The 24,935-nt window shown below is 50.0% G+C and overlaps 1 protein-coding gene across 29 annotated transcripts in view; it reads right to left on the minus strand.

Moving 5' to 3' along the window:
* The window catches only part of CCDC57 (coiled-coil domain containing 57), a 110,495-nt gene that overhangs the window by 69,087 nt on the left and 16,473 nt on the right, over positions 1-24,935 (minus strand). For 26 of the 29 annotated variants that reach the window (XR_015147363.1, XR_015147362.1, XR_015147361.1 and 23 more), the window contains 8 exons: positions 22,169-22,277; positions 13,149-13,250; positions 11,601-11,758; positions 11,375-11,449; positions 9,851-10,051; positions 4,358-4,516; positions 1,847-2,009; positions 1,308-1,442 (listed from right to left, as the gene is read on the minus strand). Coding sequence is in view for 18 of the 29 variants with exons in the window: in XM_086356722.1 (XP_086212848.1) it covers positions 1,308-1,442; positions 1,847-2,009; positions 4,358-4,516; positions 9,851-10,051; positions 11,375-11,449; positions 11,601-11,758; positions 13,149-13,250; positions 22,169-22,277 (1,102 nt within the window). In the remaining 11 variants the exon portion in view is untranslated. Of the gene's footprint in view, positions 1-1,307; positions 1,443-1,846; positions 2,010-4,357; positions 4,517-9,850; positions 10,052-11,374; positions 11,450-11,600; positions 11,759-11,897; positions 11,974-13,148; positions 13,251-19,634; positions 19,756-20,541; positions 20,633-22,168; positions 22,278-24,935 lie in introns of those variants that run through there. The other 3 variants (XM_086356728.1, XM_086356723.1, XM_086356731.1) reach the window with 3 other exon arrangements.

Consider the following 24,935-nt stretch of genomic DNA (forward strand, 5'->3'; position numbering starts at 1 on the left):
TGCTGCTTTACCAGGTGGTCACATCTTTAACCTGGTCACAGTATCAAGGCCCTGAAGGGGGAACACAGGTGTTTTGCTATTATCTGGAGGATTCAAGACTTCATTCCTCTGGGTCAACCGAAACTTGCACAGCATCCTCCACCACCCTGGGTCCCTGCTTGGTAAGGAAGCCACATCTCTGTGTTAAGACCACCAGGCCAGCTCACCTTCACTGGTGTCTGAGGTGCTGCTCTGCCACGCCCCCTCATCTTGCCTCCAGGGCCCCCTGTACAGAACAGAGGTGCACACCCCCCCACTCTGCACGCAGCACTTGTTTCTGACCCCCAGGCCACTTCTAAGGTTCCTGTTCACTTAACAAGGCAACAAGCCACTGACAGGCCTCCCTGACCAGCTGAGCTGGTGCTTGGAGACAAATGTCTTCTTGTAATTGCCAGCCTGGCAGTAAAATACAAAAAGAAAAATTTGCGTAGGGAGGCTCATTAATAAAAACACAACAAAAAAGAGGCATTTGTTTTCTCTCTATGCCCTAGAGAAGGCACCCATGCAAAAACCACCAGCGATGAGTCCCCAGGACCATAGGTGACCCTGGAGACTGGGTTGGCCCCTCCTTTCCTCCTGGGAACACCAGTGCTCCCAAGCCTGACCACTGGCTGAATGTGAATCTTCCCAGAGGTCTGTTAACAGACACACCTTCTGGAGCTTGACCCCTAGGGCATCAGGCCTAGTATGTCCTGCTGGGATGTGCTCATGTGACCTTAATTAATCATCCATCTTAACTAATCACATCCATAAAGACCCTATTTCCAAGGAAGGTTGCATCCTGAGGCACCGGGACAAGAATACGTCTTTCGGGGCCACCATTCAACCTGGGGTCGTCCCGTAGTCAGTATCAGGCTCTGGCTGGCACACAGCAGCACAGGAGTCTGTGCCTTTTGAGAGGAACGGCCATCGTCACATATCGAATGGCTCAGTCACCACATGTGAAGAAGTGTGTTTTGGGATAAAGCCCTAACCTTTTGGTTCTCTGTGTTACCGTCTGCCATGGTACAATATCTGAATTTGAGGTTTTGTGATATTTCAGATACTAAAGACACAAAGAAGACTGAGTGCAGATTCCCATTAGCTGGTTGAGCCTTGGTCTCACCTTGTGTGAACAGTCATCTTAAAAGAAACATGGCTGAAAACATCTACCTCAACAGTGCTGATTCTATTTGACGTGTTTTCCCTCTGGCCGGGGGAACAGATATCTCCAAGGGGCCAGGGAGGAAGAGCTGCAAGGGAGACTCAGGAGGAGGGCGGCCCCTCACCTGAGCCTCCTCCTCAGGGAGCAGCCCACGTGTCCGCAGAGCCTGCAGGGCCTGGTCTCTCTCTCGGGTCACAGCCTTCAGCACCACCTCTCGGTCACACAGTCGCCGCTCCGTCTCCTGGAGCTTGGCAACAACCTGGGGAAAACACAGGCTCAGTTCATCTTGGGAGGATCAGAAGGGAGCAGTGCCACTTTCAAGGTCCAGACCAGCTCCCTACCCTGCTGGGAAGCAGAGAGCAGACACGAGGGTGAGGAACCCCAGGAAATATGTGGCCATCGGAGCCAGAGGAGCACAGCAAATGCTGGGGCCACCTATGCATCCAGCCCCACAGGCAGCTGCCTGGCCATTAGAGAAAGGCTGCGGGCAGGGACTCATCACTGCGAGTCCTGCTGTTATAAACCAAAACTGCTCAGTGAGGCCAAGTGCTTTCAAGTGCAAAGGATAACTTGGTGAGGGCCCAAGCCGGCTCCATGCTGCAGCGGACACTCCCAGCCCTTCCTTCTGCAGAAAGAAGTCAGACAGCCCAGGGGAGTGCAGACCTGGTCTCTGGCCGTGGTCAGGCCCTGAATCAAGTCCTCGGCCTGCTGGTACTGCTCCCGCTCGACGCCTTCGCAGCGGCGCTGCCAGTCCAGCTCTAGCTGCACCTTGTCACGCTCCAGGCTCCGCTCCCTCTCTACCGCTAGAGACAGCTGCTGTTTGTACCTGTGGGGGTAAAAAGTGCCAACACTAACATTGTCCTGAGGTTCCTTCAGGCTGTGATGTAGCTGAGATGGGAGGCGTCCCTCCTGGGCCCCCTGGCCAGCCATGGTCACGGGCTCAGCCGACACCTTCACACAGGCCCAGGTTCAGAGGGGAGCAGGCGGCCAGGCCCCCCAGTCCTGAGAAACTCAGCACCATAGGAGATGAGGTCAAACTCAGTAAGAGACAGGAAGAAAGCCAGCAAACTCAGACAAACAAGAAAACAGCCGCACTAGAGAAGTGCAGGAGGGTTCCTAGCAGAGCACACAGAGCTGGAGGGTCAACAATAAGCTGAAAGGTCAAACATAACTCAGTGTCCATCTACTGGGGGTTGGGAGAGATCAGAATGGAAGAAGGAAAGAACCACGCAAGTAGGAGGAACTGGTAGGCTCTGCCAGTCAGCACAGTGTCCTTAGGAATCATCAGAGGATGTCCAGGGCGCCCAGTGGAGACCCTGGGGTGCATGTGGCAACAGGGCTAGACTGGCCCTCGTGGAGAGATCTTATGTGCATGTGGTGCTCAGTCATGCCTGACTCGTTGTGGCCCCGTGGACAGCAGCCTGCCAGGCTCCTCTGTCCATGGGATTATGGTATTCTCCAGGCAAGAATCCTGGAGTGGGCTGCCATTTCCTCGTCCAAGGATCTGACTGGAGGGACCAGATCTCCATGTCTCCTGCATTGGCAGGTGGATTCTCTACCAATGAGTCACAAAGAGACCCTAGAGCCACTATAACAAAGATTTAAAGCAACCCTTAAACAATCAAGCTGCTCTGCCGCTGCTGCTGCTGCTGCTGCTAAGTCACTTCAGTCGTGTCCAACTCTTAGTGAACCCATGGACTGCAGCCTACCAGGCTCCTCCATCCATGGGGTTTTCCAGGCAAGAGTACTGGAGTGGGGTGCCATTGCCTTCTCTGAGCTGCTCAGCGGGACTATAATTAACCAACTACCTACAGCTGAGCAGCAGGGGCCTGTGAAAGGAAGATGACCAACCTAGAGGCCTGCTGACACAGTGGCCACATATCTGACAGCCATGGACAGCTGTGACATGTACAAGGAAGCAGGATACTGGCCTCTGTGCCACAGAAACAGACTCTCAACAGAGGTGGCAGGAAAATACGTAAAGCAGCTCCTGTAAATATGTTCAGAGATTAAAAGCAACCACACACACAGTGAGGAGATTAATGAAAAGTAAAATGTGTGAAATAAAAACTTCACCAGCCTTGGGACTTCCTTAATGGTTCATGTGGCTAAGACTCCGTGCTCCCAAGGCAGGGTGCCTGGGTTTGATCCCTGCTCAGGGAACTAGATCCCACATGCCGCAACTGAAGATCCTGCACGCTGCATCTAGGAACCGGTGTAGCCAAATAAATAAATAAAAATACCAACCCCCTGCAAAAAAACCCTCACCAGTCTTTCCAGCAGATGAGGCCTTGTGGGGAAAGTCTCAGAAGCTAGCAAAAGAACATTAGATTAAAGCAAAGAAAACAGAAGACAGACAATAATAAGGATAAGAATAGATATTGAAATTGAAAACAGAAAAACCATTGAAAAAAGTCAAAGAAACCAAATGCTGGCTGTTTGGAAAGATCTGTAAAATGGATAAATCTCTAGCTAGACTGATGAGAAGAAAAGAGAAAATACGTATCATAAGTATCAAGAAGGGGAGAGGACCTTGTTACAGACTTTACACATATTAGAGAGACAGTAAAGAAATACTATAAACAATTTCATGTCAGTAAAGTCAACAATTAGATGAAATGAACAAACTCACTGAAAGACACAAATTACCAAGTGACACGTGTACAAAATAGAAAATCTGAAAATTCAAATAAATATCCAAAGAAACCAGACACAAAAGAGTATAAACTGTAGGATTCTACGCAGATGAAATTCCAGAACAGGAGAAGCCCACAGTGGCAGAGAGCAGTCCACAGGGTGCCAGGGAGGGAGGGGACTTTGGGCGATGGAAGGGTTTTACATGATGATGGCACTGGTGGTTGTACCACATACTTAAGTGTATATTTGTCAAGATTCATCAACTGTACAGTTAAAATGGGTACATTTATTATAGTTCAATGATTCCTTAGGAGAGAGAATACTACCTTTACTCAAGTCTTTATTCTGGCTGATAGGAAAAGACACCAAGACATTAGAACAAATCAGAACTCAGAGATGATTCCTGACACGGGACGAAATAGCACACACCCTTTTACAGCCCTGGTGCAGACTGGGAACTGTGCTCTGTGGGAAAGACCGCCTCTGACCACCCGCCCTGCCGCCCCCATCTTCACCCCCTTCCTCCATCACACACACCTTCCAATATCCTGCTGGCATCTGGTCAGCTGTGCCTTCAGCTTCATCTCCTCTTCCTGCAGTGACTGAACCTGAAGGTCTTTGGAGATCATCTCCTTAGATAGCTGAGCAATCTGGGCATCCCAGCTAGACTTGAGAGCTGATGCATCTTCCCGAAGTCTAAACCAAGAAGGGAAGCGACGTGAATGTGGGTGTGGTTCTCACCCAAGCTCTCTTTTACAACACACACACACACACACACACACACACACAGTCCTCAGAGGAAATGCTGCAGATCAAGGTCTCTTCTACACACATCAGGGCACAGACTTCCCTGCCTAGATTAAGAACTAGTCCTACCCAAGAAGAAATATCTACCCATCCCTCCCACCAGCCCAGGTACAACACCTGTAGCACGCCAAGCCAACACCAAGTGTGTGAGGAAGTAGGGGCCAGGACATGTCTCTTGGAGCCAGAGATCCTGAGACAGCACCATCTGACACACCTGGGCACCCCTTGCCATGCCTAGCACAGTCCCTCCACATAGAGACTTTCAACACGTATCTCCAAACTGAATAGTAAGATAAGGTTCTACATTCATTGGTAGAATCTCGACAAATCTGATAAATCTCCCAAGAAGCAAAACTTGAGAAAAACATCTAGAGATATTGACTAGAGTAGCTATGGTATTAACCACGCAAAGCTTGCAGGGTAGTCACCCTATTTGCAGCTCTGGCCTGTTTCCCTCCTAAGCTGCATTCAGCATGCTGTGGGGTAAATACTATGGTCACGCACTGGCCACTGCCCAGAGCCACAGGCCCAAGGGTGGGCCATGGACTGCGGCACAGAGGTAGACAAGCCACGGGAAGGCAAATGGCCATCAGTCTACAAGGTCTTAGAGCAAAGTCCTGACTGCAGTTGCCTTGAGACTTAGAAAAGCTCCATCCAAACAGTGGCAGAGACAGAAAGGAGAAAGGAGCAGCTGCCCTAATGGGAAACTTCTTTCAACATTTCAGCTTAAACAGGCCTCAACATTGAGGCTGGTGTGCTGGTTAAAATGCCCTTGGCAAAGGGTCAGCCAACCTCACAGGAACGAGATGGCTCTGCTCTGCTCTTCCTACCCTGGCCCTGTGACCCCCAGGCCTATGAGTCCCTGCCTGAGGAGCCCTGTGCTCTCCACTCTCTTGGGCATCCCAGTGCCCTCGCACGCCTGGCACAGACATGTGGTGGCTGGGTAGGGCTTTCTGCTCACAGGCAAAGCCCACTGCAGTGGGCAGAGGCTGGTGTGGGGGGGTTCCACAACCTCAGTCCTGGTCAAGCCAGGATTATCAACACTCTGAGTAGCAGAGTTCTCTGTTCATAAAGGACTGCAGTGAAGCTCATTTAGGAAAACCCTTTAAAGACCAAGGTGGGAATGAAGAAGGGGAATGAGTATGGGGAAATGTACAAAACCCCACAGCCCAGAGGAAAGCCATGCTGCTTGGTAAAGCATTAGGATTCTTCAGCTCTATTACTAACTTAGGAAAAGGCACCCTCTTTGAAACTGCCTAGATACAGTATGTAATAAAAGTGTCACATTCTCAAAGGATTAAGACCTTTCAAGTGTGAGATTTCCAGTGTTATTCTTAGCTATTGGAAAAAGTCATTTTTCTTAGTATGATTTAAACAAATTACTTCTAGTACGTCCAGATTCATACTGACCTCTTACCTAAAATAAACCAGCTCATCCTAGTAATACAGGGGGCTGCAAAACATTGGAAACTTGAGAACACGTCCAGCTCAGACACAGTGCTGGTGTCAGAACAGGGGCTGCAGCTGTTCCTCTCCAGGTCCACCCAGTACCCCTTCGTTGGGGTACTTCGCTCTGGTCCCATGTAGTTGTTGGGGTGATAAAAGTAGCATGTGGGGGCCCAGGTGAAGTGAAAGTCACTCAGCCGTGTCCAACTCTTTGCAACCCCATGTGCTATTCAGTCCATGGAATTCTCCAGCCCAGAAAACTGGAGTGGGTAGCCCATCCCTTTTCCACGGGATCTTCCCAACCCAGGAATCGAACTGGAGTCTCCAGCATTGCAGGTGGATTCTTTACCAACTGAGCTATCAGGGGGCCCAAGAGCCTGTAACAAAGCTGCCCCCCACCCCATGAGCCAACCTAGAGCCAAGACCACATGGGGCAGTATGTATAGGCAGGCAGGGTGCTCATGGGATCCGGGCTTCACCCTGGCTGTGTCCCAGCAGGCACTTAGCCCCGGAGCCTCGAGTGACAAGACAGAGGGAAATGAGAGGTTCTTCTTTGTTCTGTGTGTCACTAAAAGACAAAAGGATATGAGATGCCTAGCCTGCCCTGGAATTCCAAAGCACTCCTTCCCCTCTACCTACTCACTGGCAACTCTCTCCAAGGACCAAGGAAAGGGAAGCAGCTGACAGCCCTGGGAAGTCGACTGCCCGGGCCCCACGCATCAAGCAGGATGTCTGTTCTGAGCTTCCCATTATAGTCCCTGACCTGATCCTTCATGATCCCATATGTGTTGGGCTTCCACAACTATAAGAGAAGTTGCTGGAGCTTGAGAGCCATATTTTTATTTCTTCTTAATTTCTAATTCTCACGAGATGATTTGTACACAGCAGGGGCTTTGTATGTGGCCATGAATGGGATCCTGGTTCCCGCTCCACTTTGCCAAGACCAAGACAGCACAAGCAGGCCTGTGTTCTGGAGAGCAGAGAACTTGCCCTCATTGAGTCCTGGCCTCTGCCCAGCATTTGGACCAGCGCTGCCCAGCACTGAGCCAAGGGCCATTCAGGGCTCCCAGGCATGCGGCCAGTCTGAATTGAGATCTGACTTTAAAATTTAGCATCAAAAAATGCAAAATACCTCAATAACAATTTGCTCAGGTAAGTTTAGGCATCCATCTTCATTAATATTTTTTAATTGATTACTTATTTTTTTCTCAAACTTAAACTTTTTATTTTGTATTGTGGTATAGCTGATTAACCAATTACTTTCCCATGTGGCAGCAGTGGTAAAGAACTGGCCTACCAATGCAGGAGATGCGGGTTCAGTCCCTGGGTCTGGAAGATTCCCTGGTGCAGAGCACAGCAACCCAGTCCAGTATTCTTGACTGGAGAATCCCATGAACAGGAGCTGGCAGGCTACAGTCCATAGTGTCACAAAGAGTTGGATGCGACTAAAGTGACTTGAGCACACAAGCACACAATGAGATGGTATTTTGGACATACTGGGTTAAAACATGTTATTGAAGTTAATTTCATCTACTTCTTTTTTGCGTCTGGGCTGTGAATATTAGGAGGTTAAAGTGCCCTCTGGCCCCATCATATTCCTTTTGATAGGTTATATGTCTGCATGGTTACATGCACACAAGGTTCTCACAATGCGGTCTCAGCTCATCATTTCTCTACCCTGCTATCCACAAACTAATGGTCACAAGAAAACCAGCACAAATAGGCCCAAAGAGACCACAAAATCATAATATGGGCCATTTTGTCGCTGACTTGTAAAGAGTACGTCTCGGTAGGAAAAGACGCTGATACAGACACTAAGGCTTCTCCTGGGAACCCACTGATGCTGCTCGTCATGGCCTCTCGACTGTCCAGTGGGGAAGCGGGAAGGAACATGACGGTGGACCCGCCGAGAGAGCAGAGGCAGGAGGCCTCCCCTCAGGAAGGCCTGTGCACCCGGACCCTGGGCTCTGAGTTACTGTCTGTGAGAAGGACCCTGGGAGAATCTGTCTGAACCAAACAAGGAGTGGCTGGGAGACACACACCCTTGAGATTGAGCCACCTCACCCCTCCAGCTATTGCCTCTTAGGTTTAACAGATCAAACAATAAAACGCATGACTCTAAAGAAGCTATCCTGAATAAGCTTTGACTTCCTGGTATTTTATAGTTTAAGAGCTATTTTCCCCTTCAGTAGAAATATAACTTGGCAGAGAATTCTCTGTAAGAAAGAGAGACAGAAATATTTCCCAAACAAAGGGGAAAAGCCAATTGCTAAACAGCAGGATTTGCAAATGACTTATTTGTCTTAATCATCTTCCGTAAACACAGCTTCTCTGAAGATCACTTCCTTACTGGCTGCCAAGAGGCTGAGTTCAGTTACTGCTTCAGTTACAATGATCCTTCAGAGACACCGAGCACAGTGGGATAGAGTGGTTGTGTATGGCCTGGCTTAGATGTCAAAAAGAAAACTGGGTTTGAAAAGAAGTTAGTTTGGAATTCCCCGGCAGTCTGGTGGTTAGGACTCTGTGTTTTCACTGCCAAGGGCCTGGATTCAATCTCTGGTTGGGGAACTAAGATCCTGCAAGCCATATGGCATGGCCAAAAAAATAAATAGTTAAAAAAAATTTTTTTTGATTCTGTTTTTGGTTGTGCTGGGTCTTCATCGCTGTGCTTGGGTTTCCCCCAGCTGTGGAGGGTGGGGCCGCTCTCCAGTTGCGGTGCACAGGCCTCTTGCTGCAGTGGCTTCTCTTGTTGTGAGCGAGGTCTCGAGGTGCACGGGCTTCAGCAGTTGCAGCAGGCAGGCTCAGTAATTGTGGCTCGAGGGTTCTAGAGCAAGGGCTCAGCGGTTGTGGCGTGGGGGCTTAGTTGCTCCTCGGCACGTGAAATCTCCCTGGACCAGATATCAGACCCGAGTCCCCTGTATTGGCAGGCGGATTCTTATCCACTGTACCACCAGGGAAGTCCAAAAAGAATTTTTAATTAAAAAAAACAATAAAAAGCAGCTAGTTTATGGAGAAACTGGAACCCTTGTGGAGAATGTGCAATTACTGTGGAACACAGTTCCTCAAAAAGTCACACCTAGCACCTCCACTTCCGGGTACACATCCAAAAGAACTGAAAAGAGACCTGAGCAGAAATCTGCTCACCCACAGTCACAGCTGCTAAAAGGCGGAAACACCCAAGATTGCCATCAACGGATGAAATGATAAACAAAAGGTAGCTGTATGCAAGCAATGTGATGTTACTCAGCCTTAAAGAGGAAGAGCATTTCTGATGCCTGCTGCAGCAATGTGGATGAACCTTGAAGCCATCACGCTGAGTGGAATCAGTCAGTCAGAGAAGGGCAGACAGAGGGATTCCACTTGTGTGAGGCCCTTAGGGCACTCAGATTCACAGAGACTGGAGGTGGGGTGGTGGGTGCCAGGGGCTGGGAGAGGGGGATGGGGAATCATTACTGAAGAGGCACAGTTATAGTTTCACAAAGAAAAGGGTTCTGAAGACGAACGGAGTGACGGTTGCTCAACAGCGTGAATGTGCTTAATGCCACTGAATTTAAAAGTGGCCAAGATGGTAAATTTCCTGCTATGTGTATTTTACCATAAATAAATAAATGCACACATTCATACATACGTCCACACACACTTTCAAATGAAACAAAAGGAAAGAGAATGGTTAAGAAAGTGACGGGAGAGCTGCAGGGGTGACTCCCAACACCCGGTGCCCACTTCCCTTCATCTGAAACAGGTAACTAGGCAGCCAGGCCCTTGGCCCGGGCTCACTTGTCAATGGCAGCATCCTTCTCCTTGGCGGCATCCACCTGCTTCCACTCGGCCCTGCGGAGCTGTACTTCGAGGTTCTCACAACGCGCCTGCAGCTCCAGGGCCCTGGCCTCCGCTGCCTGCAGCTGCTCCACGTGGGCGCTCTTTGCTGCCATCAGCACAGCGTCCCTTTCCCTGGCCAGATGGTCCAGCTCCTCATGCCTGAAACACAGGGAGGTCCCCAACAGCCCCGTTCTGGACCCCCTAGCCCAGAACCTCCCTCGTCCTGCTAGGGCTACATACGTGTCCTTTTAGAGGGCATTTCTGCCCACTTCCTCTGCTCCTCATTCCTCACGAGGAACCACTGACTGAGAGATTTTCAGACTGGCCCCCCTCCCTTCCAAGCTCACAGTCCTTGGGAAAAAGAGACTTGAGCAGATATTTGTGCTTTAGGAAAAAGAACCCAGAACAGGTGCTTCAGCAAAGCATCACCAGCAGAACCCTCACAGACTAGGGAAGAAGAGTGCAGGTGCAAACTGCCCTCCCTTCACAGCTACCCCAACTGCTGAGCTGCTTTCAACCCAGGACTGGAGACTTCCAAGAACTGGGGGCCTTGGGAGGCAGGCTGCACGTCCGTCTCGGTGAGAGATGTCAAACCTATCGAAACTCTGTCAATGGAACAGATATTTGTCTCGAAAATACAGGTGTTGCTAACAGGCAACACCATGCTGACATGACTTTTTATGCTTTTATTCTATTTGGCTTCAGTGAAAAGTAAAAAGCCCTAAAAAACATAATTCTACAGCATTCTCTTCAGATTTCATCAGCGTTGTTTGATGAGATGGTTAAGCCTTATTTAATCAAGTCATGTGATGTACTTTTCATTCCAATTATGATCAGTTCTCATCTTACTCATCTTGCAAACTGTTCAGTATTTTCCACCTTCTAATAGCAAAAAAATATACACATAACAGCTGCTGTACTTGTTAAGTTTCTTGTAAGATATACCTTTCTTTTTCACCAAATCACAAAAAGTGTTTGATCATGACAACTAGTGAAGGGAAGGAGTTATCTCTGAACGCATCATCCTGTGATCATTGGTTAGTTATTTTTGAGAGGCAAACACCAAGACTCCAGGGCACAGACACCACTGCCTACGCCAGGGAACACAGGTTCCTTGTCACCTTGGCCAAATAAATAATGCCACCTGGGCTGCACGTGACTCTGCAGGGCCATGCAGTGTGATGACACAGAACATGTGCGTGCACCCTGCTCCTGTGACTGTGTCAACGGGTCAAGTATATTAGCACTAAGGTGTCAACCTGGATGGCTTTCAGCAAGTCGTTTCACCACACGTGTCCTGTAATTCTCAGGGTTTTGATATTCCTCCAAACACACACAAATACGCTCATTAGAACTGAGAAGTGAGGGGCGATCCTGGAAGAGCAGGCCTGACCCTCCTGACGTCCCACAGAAGGGGGCTTTGCTTCCAAGGTGGTCGGGGGACATTACCCCACACTGACACTGGAGCCAGAAAACACTCACTTCCTCCGAAATGTCTCCTCTTCTCTTTTCCTGGTGAGCTGCACAGAGTGAAGTTTACCCTCTAAATCTTTTATCCTGAAAAGAAGCAAATGTTAGTGGAAAAAGCACATAAGAGGCTACTGCAAAGCCAACCTGGAATAACCCGGGACAGGCAGACGCCTCGGGGCTAGAGCCCAGACAGCTCGTTGGCCATGCCCACCCACGGGGAGGTGGGGAGGCTCCGCACCGGGCGTCCTTCACAGCCACCAGGTCTCGGAGCTCCCAGTCTCTTCGCTGCAGCCTGTCTTCCAGCTCCGCGTTCGCCACCTCGGCACCCTGCAGGGACTCCGCAGCCTTCGCCCCAGCCTCTCTCAGGGCCGCAAGCTCTTTGTTCAGCAGTTTAATCTTCGAAAAGAGAATTCAAAATGAGGATGTAAGTGGAACAGACAGAGGTGTTAAGAGTTAAGTGTTACCATCGTATCAGAACAGGGAGAGAAGAAAGACTGGAATTTGAGAAGCAACAAAACAGTGAGAATCTCCTCACATGCTCTCACAGCATCGAGAGCAGACCCCCGGGTGAATCCAAGTCGTACTCCAGCACCCCAACCAGGCCATGATCTGGATCCTGGAATCACAGAGGAGGTGGAGGTTGTAAGAATCTGGGTCCCTGCTGAGTGACCCCACTCAAATCCCAGCCACATGCTCAATTTTTAAATAGCTTCTCTGGGGCCTTGGCTTCCTTGACTATAACATAGGGGTGATGGTACTGCTGCTCCCAAATTTGTGTATAACCTGTGTACAAGCTGTGATGCCCTCCAGGGATAGGTGTTCAGGGGACCAGAACCATCTCATGGCAGAGGTGGGAGTGGGGCATGCCCTGGCCCACCTTTCCCCGCTCTTTTCCACAGGAGTGCCCACTCCACTGTGAGGCATAGGTTAGCTTCACATGTCCCACTTGTCTTCTGTTCCCTGGTGCTCAGAAGTCCCCAAAGAGGCCTCATGGGGATCACCTTGTGGCAGCCCCAGCCTCAAAGTCCTGCTGGCCCTGGGTGACAGGGACAGCATTCTTCCAGGGGGAGGTCAGAGAGACTCTTGTTCAAGGGTCAGGCAGGGCCCAGTGCTGCCCCTTGGACTGTGGCCCTGTGGGAGGCTGACAGCCTGGAGGAGGCAACTTGGTATCACTAGGGCAAGCATCCATCCACCTGGCTGGATGCTGCCCAGGTGTGACCAGCTAGGGTGGCAGGACTGGGCCAGACGTCAGCCCTGCTTCTTTGTCCCACACACACCTCCCCCTCCTCTCCCAGCTGGTCCCTGTCTTGGTGCTAAAGGCCAGGTGTGTGTGCTCCTCACGTGTCCCCTGGCCAGGTCAGTGCTTTAGAGAAGCCATGCCTCGTGGATGGCAGCCAGCACCACAGCTGGGAGCACCAACAGCAGACAGGCCTCCTTCTGAAAATAGGGGGCGAGTGACACCTCCTCACAGGCCCCTCCTGAGCTGTCACGGGATTTCACAGGCCAAGGACAGAGTTTGCGGGATGGCGGTTTCTCCTGGGGGAGGCCCTTCCTCAAAGTCAGAGTAACCAGACCCAGACTAGTGGCACCGGTGCTCCTCCTGGTGGGCAGAGTGGCCATCACTCTGGGCTAGAGCCCTAGCGGGCATGGTGGCAAGCATGTCACCTGCATGGTAAAGACCCCAGCCCACGTACAAAGAGAGAGGGAGGCCTTGGTGTGAACCCTAACTGGCCAGGGCCTTCCCACTTATGCCGAGGACACAGTCACAGTCCGAGGGGCCCGCTACCTTGAGTTCGTGCGCCAGGACAACACTGCTCATGCTATCGGCCCGCAGGCGGAACTCGTGCTCCCGCTTCTGCATTTCAGACTCAAACTCCTGGAGCAGCTCCTGGAACAGAAAAGGGCTGCTGGCGAAAGGAGCACAGTGGGGCTGGCAGAGGTCCACAGGCTCGCTGAGGGTGGGAGGGATACAGAGGGCCTCATGGAGGATGCGGTCAACGGTGGGACCGAGGCTGAAGGGCATCAGAGAGCCTGTGTTTTCACCCCAGGCGTGGGTTTGTCTGTTTTCTCCGTGATCCTGTGGGGTTTTGCTCTGCCCAGACAGAGCAGCTAGCAAACCCACAAGGAAAGGTTAGCAGAGGCCGGTGAACCCAGAACCACCCCTCCGAGCAGTTAAGCTGTTGGTTCCGTCTATGTCTCTAAAAAAATGCCATTCTTCCCCATCAGTCCTCCATGCTGCCTGTCGGGTTCCTGAGCAGTCCCACCCCACTCCCCAACCCAGGGTCATGGCTCCACCCCCTGGCTCTGTGAATGCCTCACTCACGGGCTGAATCCAAAAGTCCCTAAATTATTATACTAGTGATTCACTGCACACCCAACAGTGAACAATTATGATGGTTCCCACATCATTGTTTTTCTGAGTTTTCATTTCCCCTCCTCCCCTTCTCCCGCCACTCCTCTGGTGCTCTCCTGTTTCCCGAGTGGTGTCTGCTTCCCAGGACACACCCCACGGTATGATTCTTTCCCCTCCTGGCATTCCTCTCCCTGGGCTGCCCCACAGCCGGTATCCAGGCCTGCCCTTCACAGCTCCCCAGGCGATCCCCAGGATCCCTTGATGCCCTCTTCCCCTCTCTCCGTGTACTCTTGCAGGAAAGGAGCCTCCTCCCTGCCTCAAGAGCTCGCATCAGGGTGAGAGTCCCAGGATCCCCGGCCCCAGTAGGCCTTCTCCCAGTTATGGGAGCAGGAGCCACCCCCTGCTCCACCTCACTCAGGCTCATGGGTTCCATGTGAGGCTGCCAGCTGGGCCCTGTGACTGGAGCCACCCTGTCCTGGGGATCCAGGGAGCCCGCCCAGCTCAGTCCCTCCTCCCGGCAGCCTTCTCCACTCCCTCCACCTCTTGGTTCTCAAAGTTCTAAACTCAGAAAGGAAACAGAGGCAGCTACAGGTTGACCCCTCAGCCCTGATCCACAGGTGCTGCTCAGAGCTCGCTCAGTTACACTCCAGTAACCTCCTGAGAGGCAGCCGCCTAGTCTGAGGCATCCACACCCTCACACTCCAGGGCTCTGGCCTGACATCTGGCCCCACAGCGCTGAAGGCCTTTTCAAGCCTATCCCAAGCTGCGGCAGAGGAGCTGGGGCCAGGCTTTGCCTTATAGGTTTTGTGGATGTTTGTAGCATCTCCTCTTTGTTTCTCTGACACACTTTCGTTCATGGCTCTGGTGGGGCAGGGGTTTCAGTCTGAAGTCCCCACCCCAAGAAGCAACTGCACCGTTCACTTGACAATCTGATCCCTTCCCGTTCTTTGCTGTATGTTTCTGGAATTTATATTGTTAGATGAATTCTGGACTTATCTTCCATGTCTCTTATCTTCTGTTGGACTTTATGTGTCTTTTTTCTATCTTCTGAATTTATTCCTTTATATGTACTTGTAATTGTCAAAATTCTTTCTTGTTCTGATTGGCCCTTCCTCCTAGCATCTGAGTTATGGATGAAAAATACATTCCTGGGGGTACTGACCTCCCCACCCCACCACCCCCTGCAGGCTCGAACTCTCACCTCAGGGGAGGGACAAAGGAAGAGCCCTGTGGGGAGGAGGGAAATAGCCAGCCTCTGCCCCAGAAGCAGGAAGGCAGCTATTCTCCGGACCCATCCTCCGGGACCAGGCTGATGAGAGTTGCAGTATCACTGGCACCGCCTGTGGGGCCTGGGAGGCTTCAGCACCAGAGCCACCCGTGCAGAAAACTAGCCCAACTCGGACAACCAGATGCCACGCACGGGCAAGCCTAGCACGGGTGGCCCACGGGGCCCACCCTGCTGCCCCACTGATCACACAATGGTGGGCTTCAGGAATCACCTTCCCTGTTCCTCTGGGCCTCTTCTTGGGTTGCTGGCATTTCTCTGTCTTGTAATCCTGCCTCAGTTACACACTCCTTTATTTATTGCCAGGAATGAGGCAATAAATAGTTCACTGCTGCTGCTAAGTCACTTCAGTCGTGTCCGACTCTGTGCAACCCCATAGGCGGCATCCACCAGGCTCCCCCGTCCCTGGGATTCTCCAGGCAAGAACACTGGAGTGGGTTGCCATTTCCTTCTCCAATGCATGAAAGTGAAAAGTGAAAGTGAAGTCGCTCAGTCGTGTCTGACTCTCAGCGACCCCATGGACTGCATGCAGCCTACCAGGCTCCTCCATCCATGGGATTTTCCAGGCAAGAGTACTGGGGTGCCATCGCCTTCTCCGAAATAGTTCACTAGGATGTTGAAATTAAGACTTACAAAAAGGAAAAGGTAAGGCACAGAACGGGAGAAAATATTCAAAAAAATATATACTTAAGGACTTATTTCTGGAGTACACATGAAGAACTCACAAATCAATACTAGGAAGACAACCCAATTTTTTTTTTAAGTACAAAAAAGCTGAACAGACACTTCATAAGGATATATGAATGGCCAATAAGCACGTTAATAGATGCTTAAACTCTGATCATCAAGGATAATCGCATTCAATCCCCAGGTACACACCCACTAGACTACTAAAAAGGGAAAGACTAACAACACTAAGTGCGAGCAAGGACGGGAAGTGACCAGAACTCTAGTCTGCAGCTGGTGGGATGTGACCCTATAACCATCCTAAAGGACAGCTCAGCAGTTTCTCAAAAGTTACATAGTACGCGTCCCAGAAGTTGCACTCCTGGTCGTGGAGCCTGTGTCCATTCAAAGACAGCCAAGAATGCTCACAGCAGCCTTATTCAAACTGGCTCCAAACTGAAAAGACCCAAGCGTCCAAAGAATGAGCTGACAGAGAATGGAAACATACTGGCACCTCCACGCAACACACAGCACCAGCAGGCACCGAGAAGGAACAGCCGCCAACCACACAACGTCCGTGCGCCTCAGACACGGCACGGCGAGAGGGAAGCCAGACAAAAAGGGGAAACAGCTCGAGGCTCTGTTCTCACAGGACTCTGAAAAGCCAGTTCTCACTGCAAGTGGAAGGCAGCAGGCTGGTGGGACCAGGGCCGGGGGCGCTGCTCCCTGATCACAGAGAGGCACACAGAACTTTGGGTGGCAGTAAAGTTCTGTCTTGGCTGTTACCCTGTTACCTTGGCTGTGTTAAACCTGTCGAACTGCACACAATATGGTTGTGTGGACTGTAGGAAATGACTGCTTAATGAAGCCAATCTTGGCAGAGCTGACTGAGGGTGCTGTCTCCCTCAGCTTAGACCTACGCAGCAGGCACTTGGGCCCACACAGCTGCCTTCCTTCTCCCCATGAGTGATTCGATTTATTTCAGGAAATTTGTGCTGAGCTTCTGCCTGGGGAAGGGCACTTCCCCGGCTGCTGGGCCGTCCATCTGCATGTGAGCGGGGGTTCGTGGCCCCAGATAGACTTCCACCTGCACATGCATGGCCCTCAACATCCTGGGGCCTAAGATCTGAGTCTGTAGGTCCACGGGGTGTGTCTCCCACAGGTCCCCTCCCCCTGCTATGCCGCCCCGGGGAAGGCGCAGGCCCATCTGGGTGCTGAGGCCCTTCTCCTGCTCCTGCCACTGCTATGGGTTCTCACTGTCCTTAATCCTTTACAGTCCTGTCTCCAGCAGTGTCAGGAGAGCAGACATGCATGGCTGATGTGGCCTTTGAATAGGAGGTCTGGATATAGACGCACAAATCACAGTGAGGGACAGAGTCAAACTGAAATGCATGTCCTGGAGTTAGTCTGAATCTAACCACCTCTCCTGGCCTAAAACCTCACAGTGACTTTACCTGACACCCGTCGTTAGGGTGAGCACAGGTTAACACGGAGCGGGAAGACAGGAGGCCCAGCCCATGGAGGAGCTGTGAGGACAGGCTGAGCCCGGCCAGCACAGCACGTGCAAAGCACAGTGCGTGAAAAGCGCAGCACACTAGCAGGATTCCAGGTTTCTGACCGAGTAACAAGGGCTCTGCTTTTGAAGAGAGCTGGACAGACTCAGTTACCCAAAGGAAAGGGTCAAGGGAGGCTGAGCCCAGCCAGAGCGTGCAGGCAAGAACGGGTGTGTCTCTGCCTCTTCCTGAGATAAATGCGTGGCAGACTCCCTCCCCTCCTCTGAAAGTCGAGGCTGGGGGCCTCAGAGACACTGCGTGGTACAATTGAAAATATACATTTTTTTAATCCCTTGAGAAGCCAGATGAAGTTTAAGGGGGTCACACAAGTAACCCTTGTTTGGATCAGAATATGAAAATCATTGAGACTGAATGCTCAGTTCAGTTCAGTAGCTCAGTCACGTCCAACTTTTTGTGACCATATGGGCTGCAGCACACCAGGCCTCCCTATCCATTACCTACTCCCAGAACTTGCTCAAATTCATGTCCATCAAGTCAGTGATGCCATCGAACCATTTCATCCTCTGTTGTCCCCATCTCCTCCTGCCTTCAATCTTTCCCAGCATCAGTGTCTTTTCAAATGAGTCAGTTCTTCACCTCAGGTGGCCACAGTATTGGAGTATGAGCTTCAGCATCAGTCCTTTCAATGAATATTTAGGACTGATTTCCTTTAGGATCGACTGGCTCAATCTCCTTGAAGTCCAAGGGACTCTCAAGAGTCTTCTCCAACACCACAGTTCGAAAACACCAATTCTTTGGCGGTCAGCCTTCTTTATAGTCCAACTCTCACATCCATACATGACTACTGGAAAAACCATAGCTTTGACTAAATGGACCTTGTTCGCCAAAGTAATGTCTCTGCTTTTTAATAAGCTGTCTAGGTTGATCATAACTTTTCTTCCAAGGAGCAAATGTCTTTTAATTTCATGGCTGCAGTCACCATCTGCAGTGATTTTGGAGCCCCCAAAAATGAAGTCACTATTTCCATTGTTTCCCCATCTATTTGCCATGAAGTGATGGGACCAGATGCCATGATCTTAGTTTTCTGAATGTTGAGTTTTAAGCCAACTTTTTCACTCTCCTCTTTCACTTTCATCAAGAGGCTTTTGAGTTCCTTTTAGCTTTCTGCCATAAGGGTGGTGTCATCTGCATATCTGAGGTTATTGATATTTCTCCCGGCAGTCTTGATTCCAGCTTGTGCTTCATCCAGCCCAGCATTTCGCATGATGTACTCTGCATATAAGTTAAATAAGCAGGGTAACAATATACAGCCTGACATACCCCTTTCCCAATTTGGAACCAGTCTCTTGTTCCATGTCCAGTTCTAACTGTTGCTTCTTGACCTGCATACAGATTTCTCAGGAGGCAGGTAAGGTGATCTGGTATTCCCATCTCTTTAAGAATTTTCACAATTTGTTGTGATCCACAAAGTCAAAGGCTTTGGCGTAGTCAATAAAGCAGAAGTAAATGTTTTTCTGGAACTCTCTTGCTTTTTCAATGATCCAAAGGATGTTGGCAATTTGATCTCTGGTTCGTCTGCCTTTTCTAAATTCAGCTTGAACATCTGGAAGTTCACGGTTCACGTTCTGTTGAAGCCTGGCTTGGAGAAGTTTGAGCATTACTTTGACTGCTAACACTACAAAATACTGAAGCCTTTGGTTTCAGCTCAAAGTTGTGCAGGCTATGGCCACCAGGGGGCAGGAAGCCCACACACAGGCAGAACCTGGCCCAGACCAGTAGGTAAGCACTTAGGGTCCTTGGTGAGGAAACAAGAAACCCATTGCACTCCCCATCCCCACTTCAACCCAGAGGTAAGGGGCTCAGGCCTGCCTTCTGACCACCTTCCTCTCTTGTTCCTGGGGGCCCCTCTCCTGCTAGTCCCCAAGCCATACCCCTGCCCTGTGACGATGTCCCCTAAACTTCTCTGTTCTTGAATTCAAGGTTCAGCCTGGACAGCTGGCTCCTCTGTCTACAGCCACCCTCTGGGGAAGCCCCAAGCTTCCAGCTCTGTACCTTGTGACCACCCCCCTCCGCCCTGACCTCCCAGTGTGTCTTCCTGGGAGCCCAGGAGCCACCTCCTTGTACACAGCCCAACCAAGCGCCCTCCCCATCCTTCCTGTGCAGTTCCCCCATCTCAATACATGGCAAGTCGTCCCGCCAGGCACTCATCCCCAAAGCAGGCATGTCCTTGGTGCCCGCCTCTCACCCCATCTGATCTATCAGCGTGTCCACTGGCTCTGCTGTCTAGGTGTATCCAGAACCTGTCAGTGGCTCGAGTCCCCCACCTCTCACCTAGGGCTGCAGCAGCCCTCTTGTGTCTCCCTGCCTCCCCAGCTCCACAGTCTGTCCTCAACCCCACAGAAGAGGCTCTTTTAAAGACTTGACTTGGCTCACAAGCCCCCAAGAGTTTCTCACCTCACCTGGAGCAAAGGTCATTCTCATGAAGGCCTGGGAGGCCATCATAGCCCTCACCTCAGTCTCCTTGAACCTGAATTCTGTTGCTACCTGCAGACTTGGGCTCACAAGTCCTCTTCTCAGGGTGCCCTGACTTGCCCATTAAAAGACAGTTCCACCCCACCCTGCCCGTGTCACACAGGTGATGACCCCAGGATGCTAAAGCCAGAGACTATACTGTTCAGGTGCTCACTGCATCCCCGACGAGGGCCAGCTCACTCCCAGGGCAGGTGGGGCTAGTGCTCAGCCCTAACCCCAGAGCCCAGGAACGTGCCTGGTGAAATCTCTTTGTTAAATGAATGAATACATCAATAAGTCATTGTTTCTCCTCTAGAGGCTTCTAATCCTGGGACTGCTAACCAATAATGAAAAAACAAGTCCACAGTCTACAACTTGCAGACATAATAAACATTAAACAGACTAACTCAGCTCCCGTCGTCTTACATTTCTTTCCTCAAGGTAATAATCAACATTACCATTGAATCAATTCTTTTTTTTTTTTTACCATTGAATCAATTCTATCTTTGACAAGTCAGTAAAGAGCACAAAGATCTTCAGAAAAAGGAGACAAAAACCAGTCCAAAGGAAGCCACAAAGCCGATAAGCACATAATACCCTTCCTTCAGTCACAGGGTCGGGCACGGGCAATAGAGCCCCAAGGCTGGCATGGGCCCCAGCTGGCCCTGAACTACACTAGACAGCAAAGGCTGCCCAGGTTCCCAGCAGCAGCCCTGGACAAAGCCTACAGCTGGAGAGTCCAGACGTCAAGTTTCCTTCCTGCAAGAGACAGGGCTGGTATGAAAACGCACATCTGAAGGGGCTTTCCTTGTGGACAAGGGGTTTCAAAGCCTGAACAAGCCTGACTCACAGTAAGGACTTCTTTGAGTGTGGACAAGCTGGAAAGTCATCCAGAGACCCAGCCCAGTGACCACAACACCCACCAGGGCCACCGCCGCCTCCATGTGCCACTGACTGCCCTGCTAATAGGGATGATTCCACCGCCACCTGGAGCCCTTCTGAAACTCCTCTCTGGAGGAGACTCTGACACCACCTGAGGAAACCTCATGACCTAGATGAGTCACAGCTGGTCTCTTGATCGCCCAGCTCAGCCCCCAGTGACCTCGGATGTTTCCCAAAGTCAAACCCACCCATAAGAGACAAAGTTCTTAGGTCCTCAAGGACTCCAAAGGAAAGTCCTCTGCAGGAAATGTCAAAAGCTCTACAGAATGTTTTGAGTGATGGCATCATTGTGGACAATGAAATTCAAGCTTCCAGAGGGGAAGGAAAGGACAGGGGCTCCTCCTGCGCCAGCGGTGGTTAATAGATGCGGCCAGGCCCGAAAGCTCGGTCATAAGGACATTTGCGTCCACAGGTATCTTCCATTCCGATGGGCACAGCTCATCAGGATGCTGTCCTATCTCAGGGTACTGACGCCATGCTATGGGATGGAGGGCCCGACACTCAGGCCTCAGTCGACCAGCTGATCGGTCTGCCCTCCTTGAGAACTGCTGACCCCAGTGCCAAGAAAGGATAGGCCAGCACAGGCAGGCACAAAGTTCATATCTGCCCCGTGGCACATCCACCGGGAGACCAGGGTCCAAGGTCGGATCACCCCAGATCACTCAGTCACTATCACTCCAAGGAGGGCAGAGGTGGGGACACAGCCAGGCTGGCTTCCAGCTCCAGCTCCTCTCCAAAATCGCAGACACAAGTCTAAAAATAAGTCGTGAGTCGCTAACCCAGGGTAGGAGGACAGTGCCTAAGACTTCACACGCTGGAAGTGTCTTCGACTCAAATTACGGCTCCTCGATTTACTGAGGGGGATCTTGGGCAGGTTACTTAATGTCTCGACCTTGGTTCCCTATTTGCAAAATGCAGAACAAAATGGTGTCTCTGTTGTATTGAGCAGATAAATTCACACGCGTGCACGAGGAGCTACATGTGGCAGTTTCCATAAACACCTGCCACCGCTGCGACAACACAAGCTCGGTACATCCTGGAAGGCGAACAAGGGGACCCATGTCGCTGCACACACGCAGCCCTGCCGGACTCAGCCCCAAGTGTGAAGGATGTCCTTCACCCAAACTCCAGCATAGCGAAGTCTCTCGGATGTGGAGGCTGAGCTTCAGGGACAACGAGGAGAAATTTCGGAGACAGGTTTAAGTGTCTCCTGTCAGTTGACACAGCTATATTTAAACTTAGGGTCATTTATTGCTTGTTGAAAGAAATACAATTATCACAATTTGAGTTCCCAGCTCTCTTCCACAGTAAATAACTCTGACTTCATAATACTTCTTTCTCAAACAAATAAAGGATGAAATGTTTATTCATTCCCAAGGAAAGAGAATTCTGGGGGAGTTACCACAGAGGAAGATTTAGATACCCTGACACATTTCGCCACAGATCACCACAAAGTGGAAACTTGTGACCCCAGGCTGATACTATAGAACCAAGAAAACAACGGTCCTGAGGAAGAAGCGGATCCCCCACCCTACCTGCCGCTGCAGGCCAAGTTCGCCGTCCAGCTCCTTGAGCCTCCTCTCCAGCTTCCACTTCAGGGTCCCATACTGCTCCCGCTGCTGATCCAGCTCATCGTTCCTGTCACTATGTAAAAAAAACAAAAAAAAGCTCAGCGTTAAGAAAAGTCACACTGAACAGTCTCCAAACTACACATTTGCAGGGCTTCCTTTGCAAACGTGAGGTGACAGGTAATGCTGCTTCTTTGCAAGAGTGGCTTTGGCAGGATCCAGACAGGATCTGCAGAGGAGAACATAACGTGTGATCCAGGCTCTCAGGACAATCCACAAGTGTTCAGGATACAGTCAAAAGTCAACAGTCATACCAGGACTCCCTGGAAGTCCAGCCACTAGGACTCTCTGCTTCCACTGTAGGGGGCACAGGTTTTTATTCTTTGTTTGAGGAATGAAGATCCCACATGCCGAGCAGTGTGGCCAAAAAGGAAAAAAGGAGCACAAAAGTCACTGATCATACCAACAAACAGGAACTCTCCACTTGAATGAGAACACACAATCCATAGATGCTAACGCCAAGATGACACAGATGCTGATATGATCTAACAAGGATTTTAAAGCAGCCATCATAAAAACGCTCTGACAAGCAATTTCACACAGCCTTGGGACAAACGGAAAACAGAAACTCTCAGAAAAGAAAAAGAAAACATAACAAAGAAGCAAATGGAAACTTGAGAACTAAGAAGTACAATAACTGAAACAAAGGACATTCTAGTTGGGCTCAAAGGCAGAATGAACAACAACAACAAAAAAAGGCAGAATGAACATGTTACAGAAAAGAACCAGAGAATGACGAAAGTTACCTGACCTGATAACAGAAAGAAATATGCTGAAAAAAATGAGCGGAGCCTCAGAGCCCTGTGGGATGGTAACAGAAGATGCAGCGTTCACACTGTTCTTCTGCAGTCCCAGGATGGAGGAAAAAGAGGGTGGAGCCAACAATGTACTTGAAGAAATAATGGTTGAAAATGTCCCAAATTTGGTAAAAAAAGAATGAGCAGAAGTTCTGGGGAGACACTTCACAAAACAATATAAAGCTCGTCAAGGCTGCAGCAGAGCATGCAGCTGAGGCCTGTCCTTTCTCATCGTGAGCGGAGCCCATGGGCCTGACAACAGCTTCAGGGTCTCAGTCGACCCGCCTCAAGTCAGCTCTTAGTTTCAGATTTAATATATATTTCACATCATTAAAACAGTAAGTCCCCTACATACAAACCTTCTGGAGGTGCACTTTCCAAGATGAGACAGGTAGCAAGTCCAACCACAGAAGCTGGTCCATGTGCCTGGCATACTCTGTCACGTGTGTGCGTCCTCTACATGTGGCTGCGCTTTCGGGTACTTTACGGTACTGTATAGAGCACAGCAGTACAGTATCTTTATTTCAAGCCCAGGATGTCCAGAATCGAACGTAAAAGCAGTAGTGATGATGTGGCTGGTACTGTACTGTAAGATTAAAAATGTGTTCTGGGACTTCCCTGATGATCCAGTGGTTAAGAATCTGTCTTGCAATGCAGGAGATGTGGGTTCAATCCCTGGTAAGGGAACTACGATCCCACATGCCTTGAAGCATGTGTGCCCAGGTGTCACAACTATTGAGCCTGTGCTCTAGGCCTGAGAGCTGCAACTATATTGAAGCCCTCGGGTCTAAGATCTCATGCTCTTCAACAAGAGAAGCTACCAGAATGAGAAGCCTGAGCACCGCAACTAGAGAATAGCCCCCGCTCACAACTAGAGAAAAGCCCTCCCAGAAAAGAAGACCTAGCTCAGACAAAATTAAATAAATAAATATTTTTAAAAAAGAGATCGTGGCAATTTATGTCAGAGTGTTCTGCCTATGTTTCCTGTAAGAGTTTTATAGTGTCTGGCCTTACATTTAGGTCTTTAATCCATTTTCAGTTTATTTTTGTGTATGGTATTACGGAGTGTTTTAATTTCATTCTTTTACATGTAGCTGTCCAGTTTTCCCAGCACCACTTATTGAAGAGGTTATCTTTTCTCCATTGTATCAGATCAGATCAGTCGCTCAGTCGTGTCCAACTCTTTGCGACCCCATGAATCGCAGCACGCCAGGCCTCCCTGTCCATCACCAACTCCCGGAGTTCACTCAGACTCACGTCCATCGAGTCAGTGATACCATCCAGCCATCTCATCCTCTGTCGTCCCCTTCTCCTGCCCCCAATCCCTCCCAGCATCAGAGTCTTTTCCAATGAGTCAACTCTTCACATAAGGTGGCCAAGTACTGGAGTTTCAGCTTTAGCATCATTCCTTCCAAAGAAATCCCAGGGCTGATCTCCTTCAGAATGGACTGGTTGGATCTCCTTGCAGTCCAAGGGACTCTCAAGATGCTCAAAATCACTAATTATCAGAAAAACGCATATGAAAACTATAATGAGGTATCATCTCACACTGGTCAGAATGGCTACCATCAAAAATCTTGACTCCTTTGTCATAGGTTAGGTGACCATAGGTGCATGGGTTTATCTCTGGCCTTTTGATCCTACTCCACAGATCTATATTTCTGTTTTTGTGCTAGCACTATAGATTCTTCATTATTGTAGCTTTGCAGTACAGTCTGAAGTCAGACAGCTTGATTCAGCTTTATTTCTCTTTCTCAAGACTGCTTTGACTATCCAGGGCCTTTTATGCTTCTATACAAATTGTCATTTTTTTTTGTTGTTGCTGTTGCTATTCTAGTTCTGTGAAAAATGCCATTGGTAATTTTACAGGGATTGCA

This window comes from Bos grunniens, chromosome 19 (assembly GCF_055505025.1).
Source record: "Bos grunniens cultivar Pamir isolate PY7600 chromosome 19, Bosgru_T2T1.0, whole genome shotgun sequence".
NCBI lineage: Eukaryota > Metazoa > Chordata > Mammalia > Artiodactyla > Bovidae > Bos > Bos grunniens.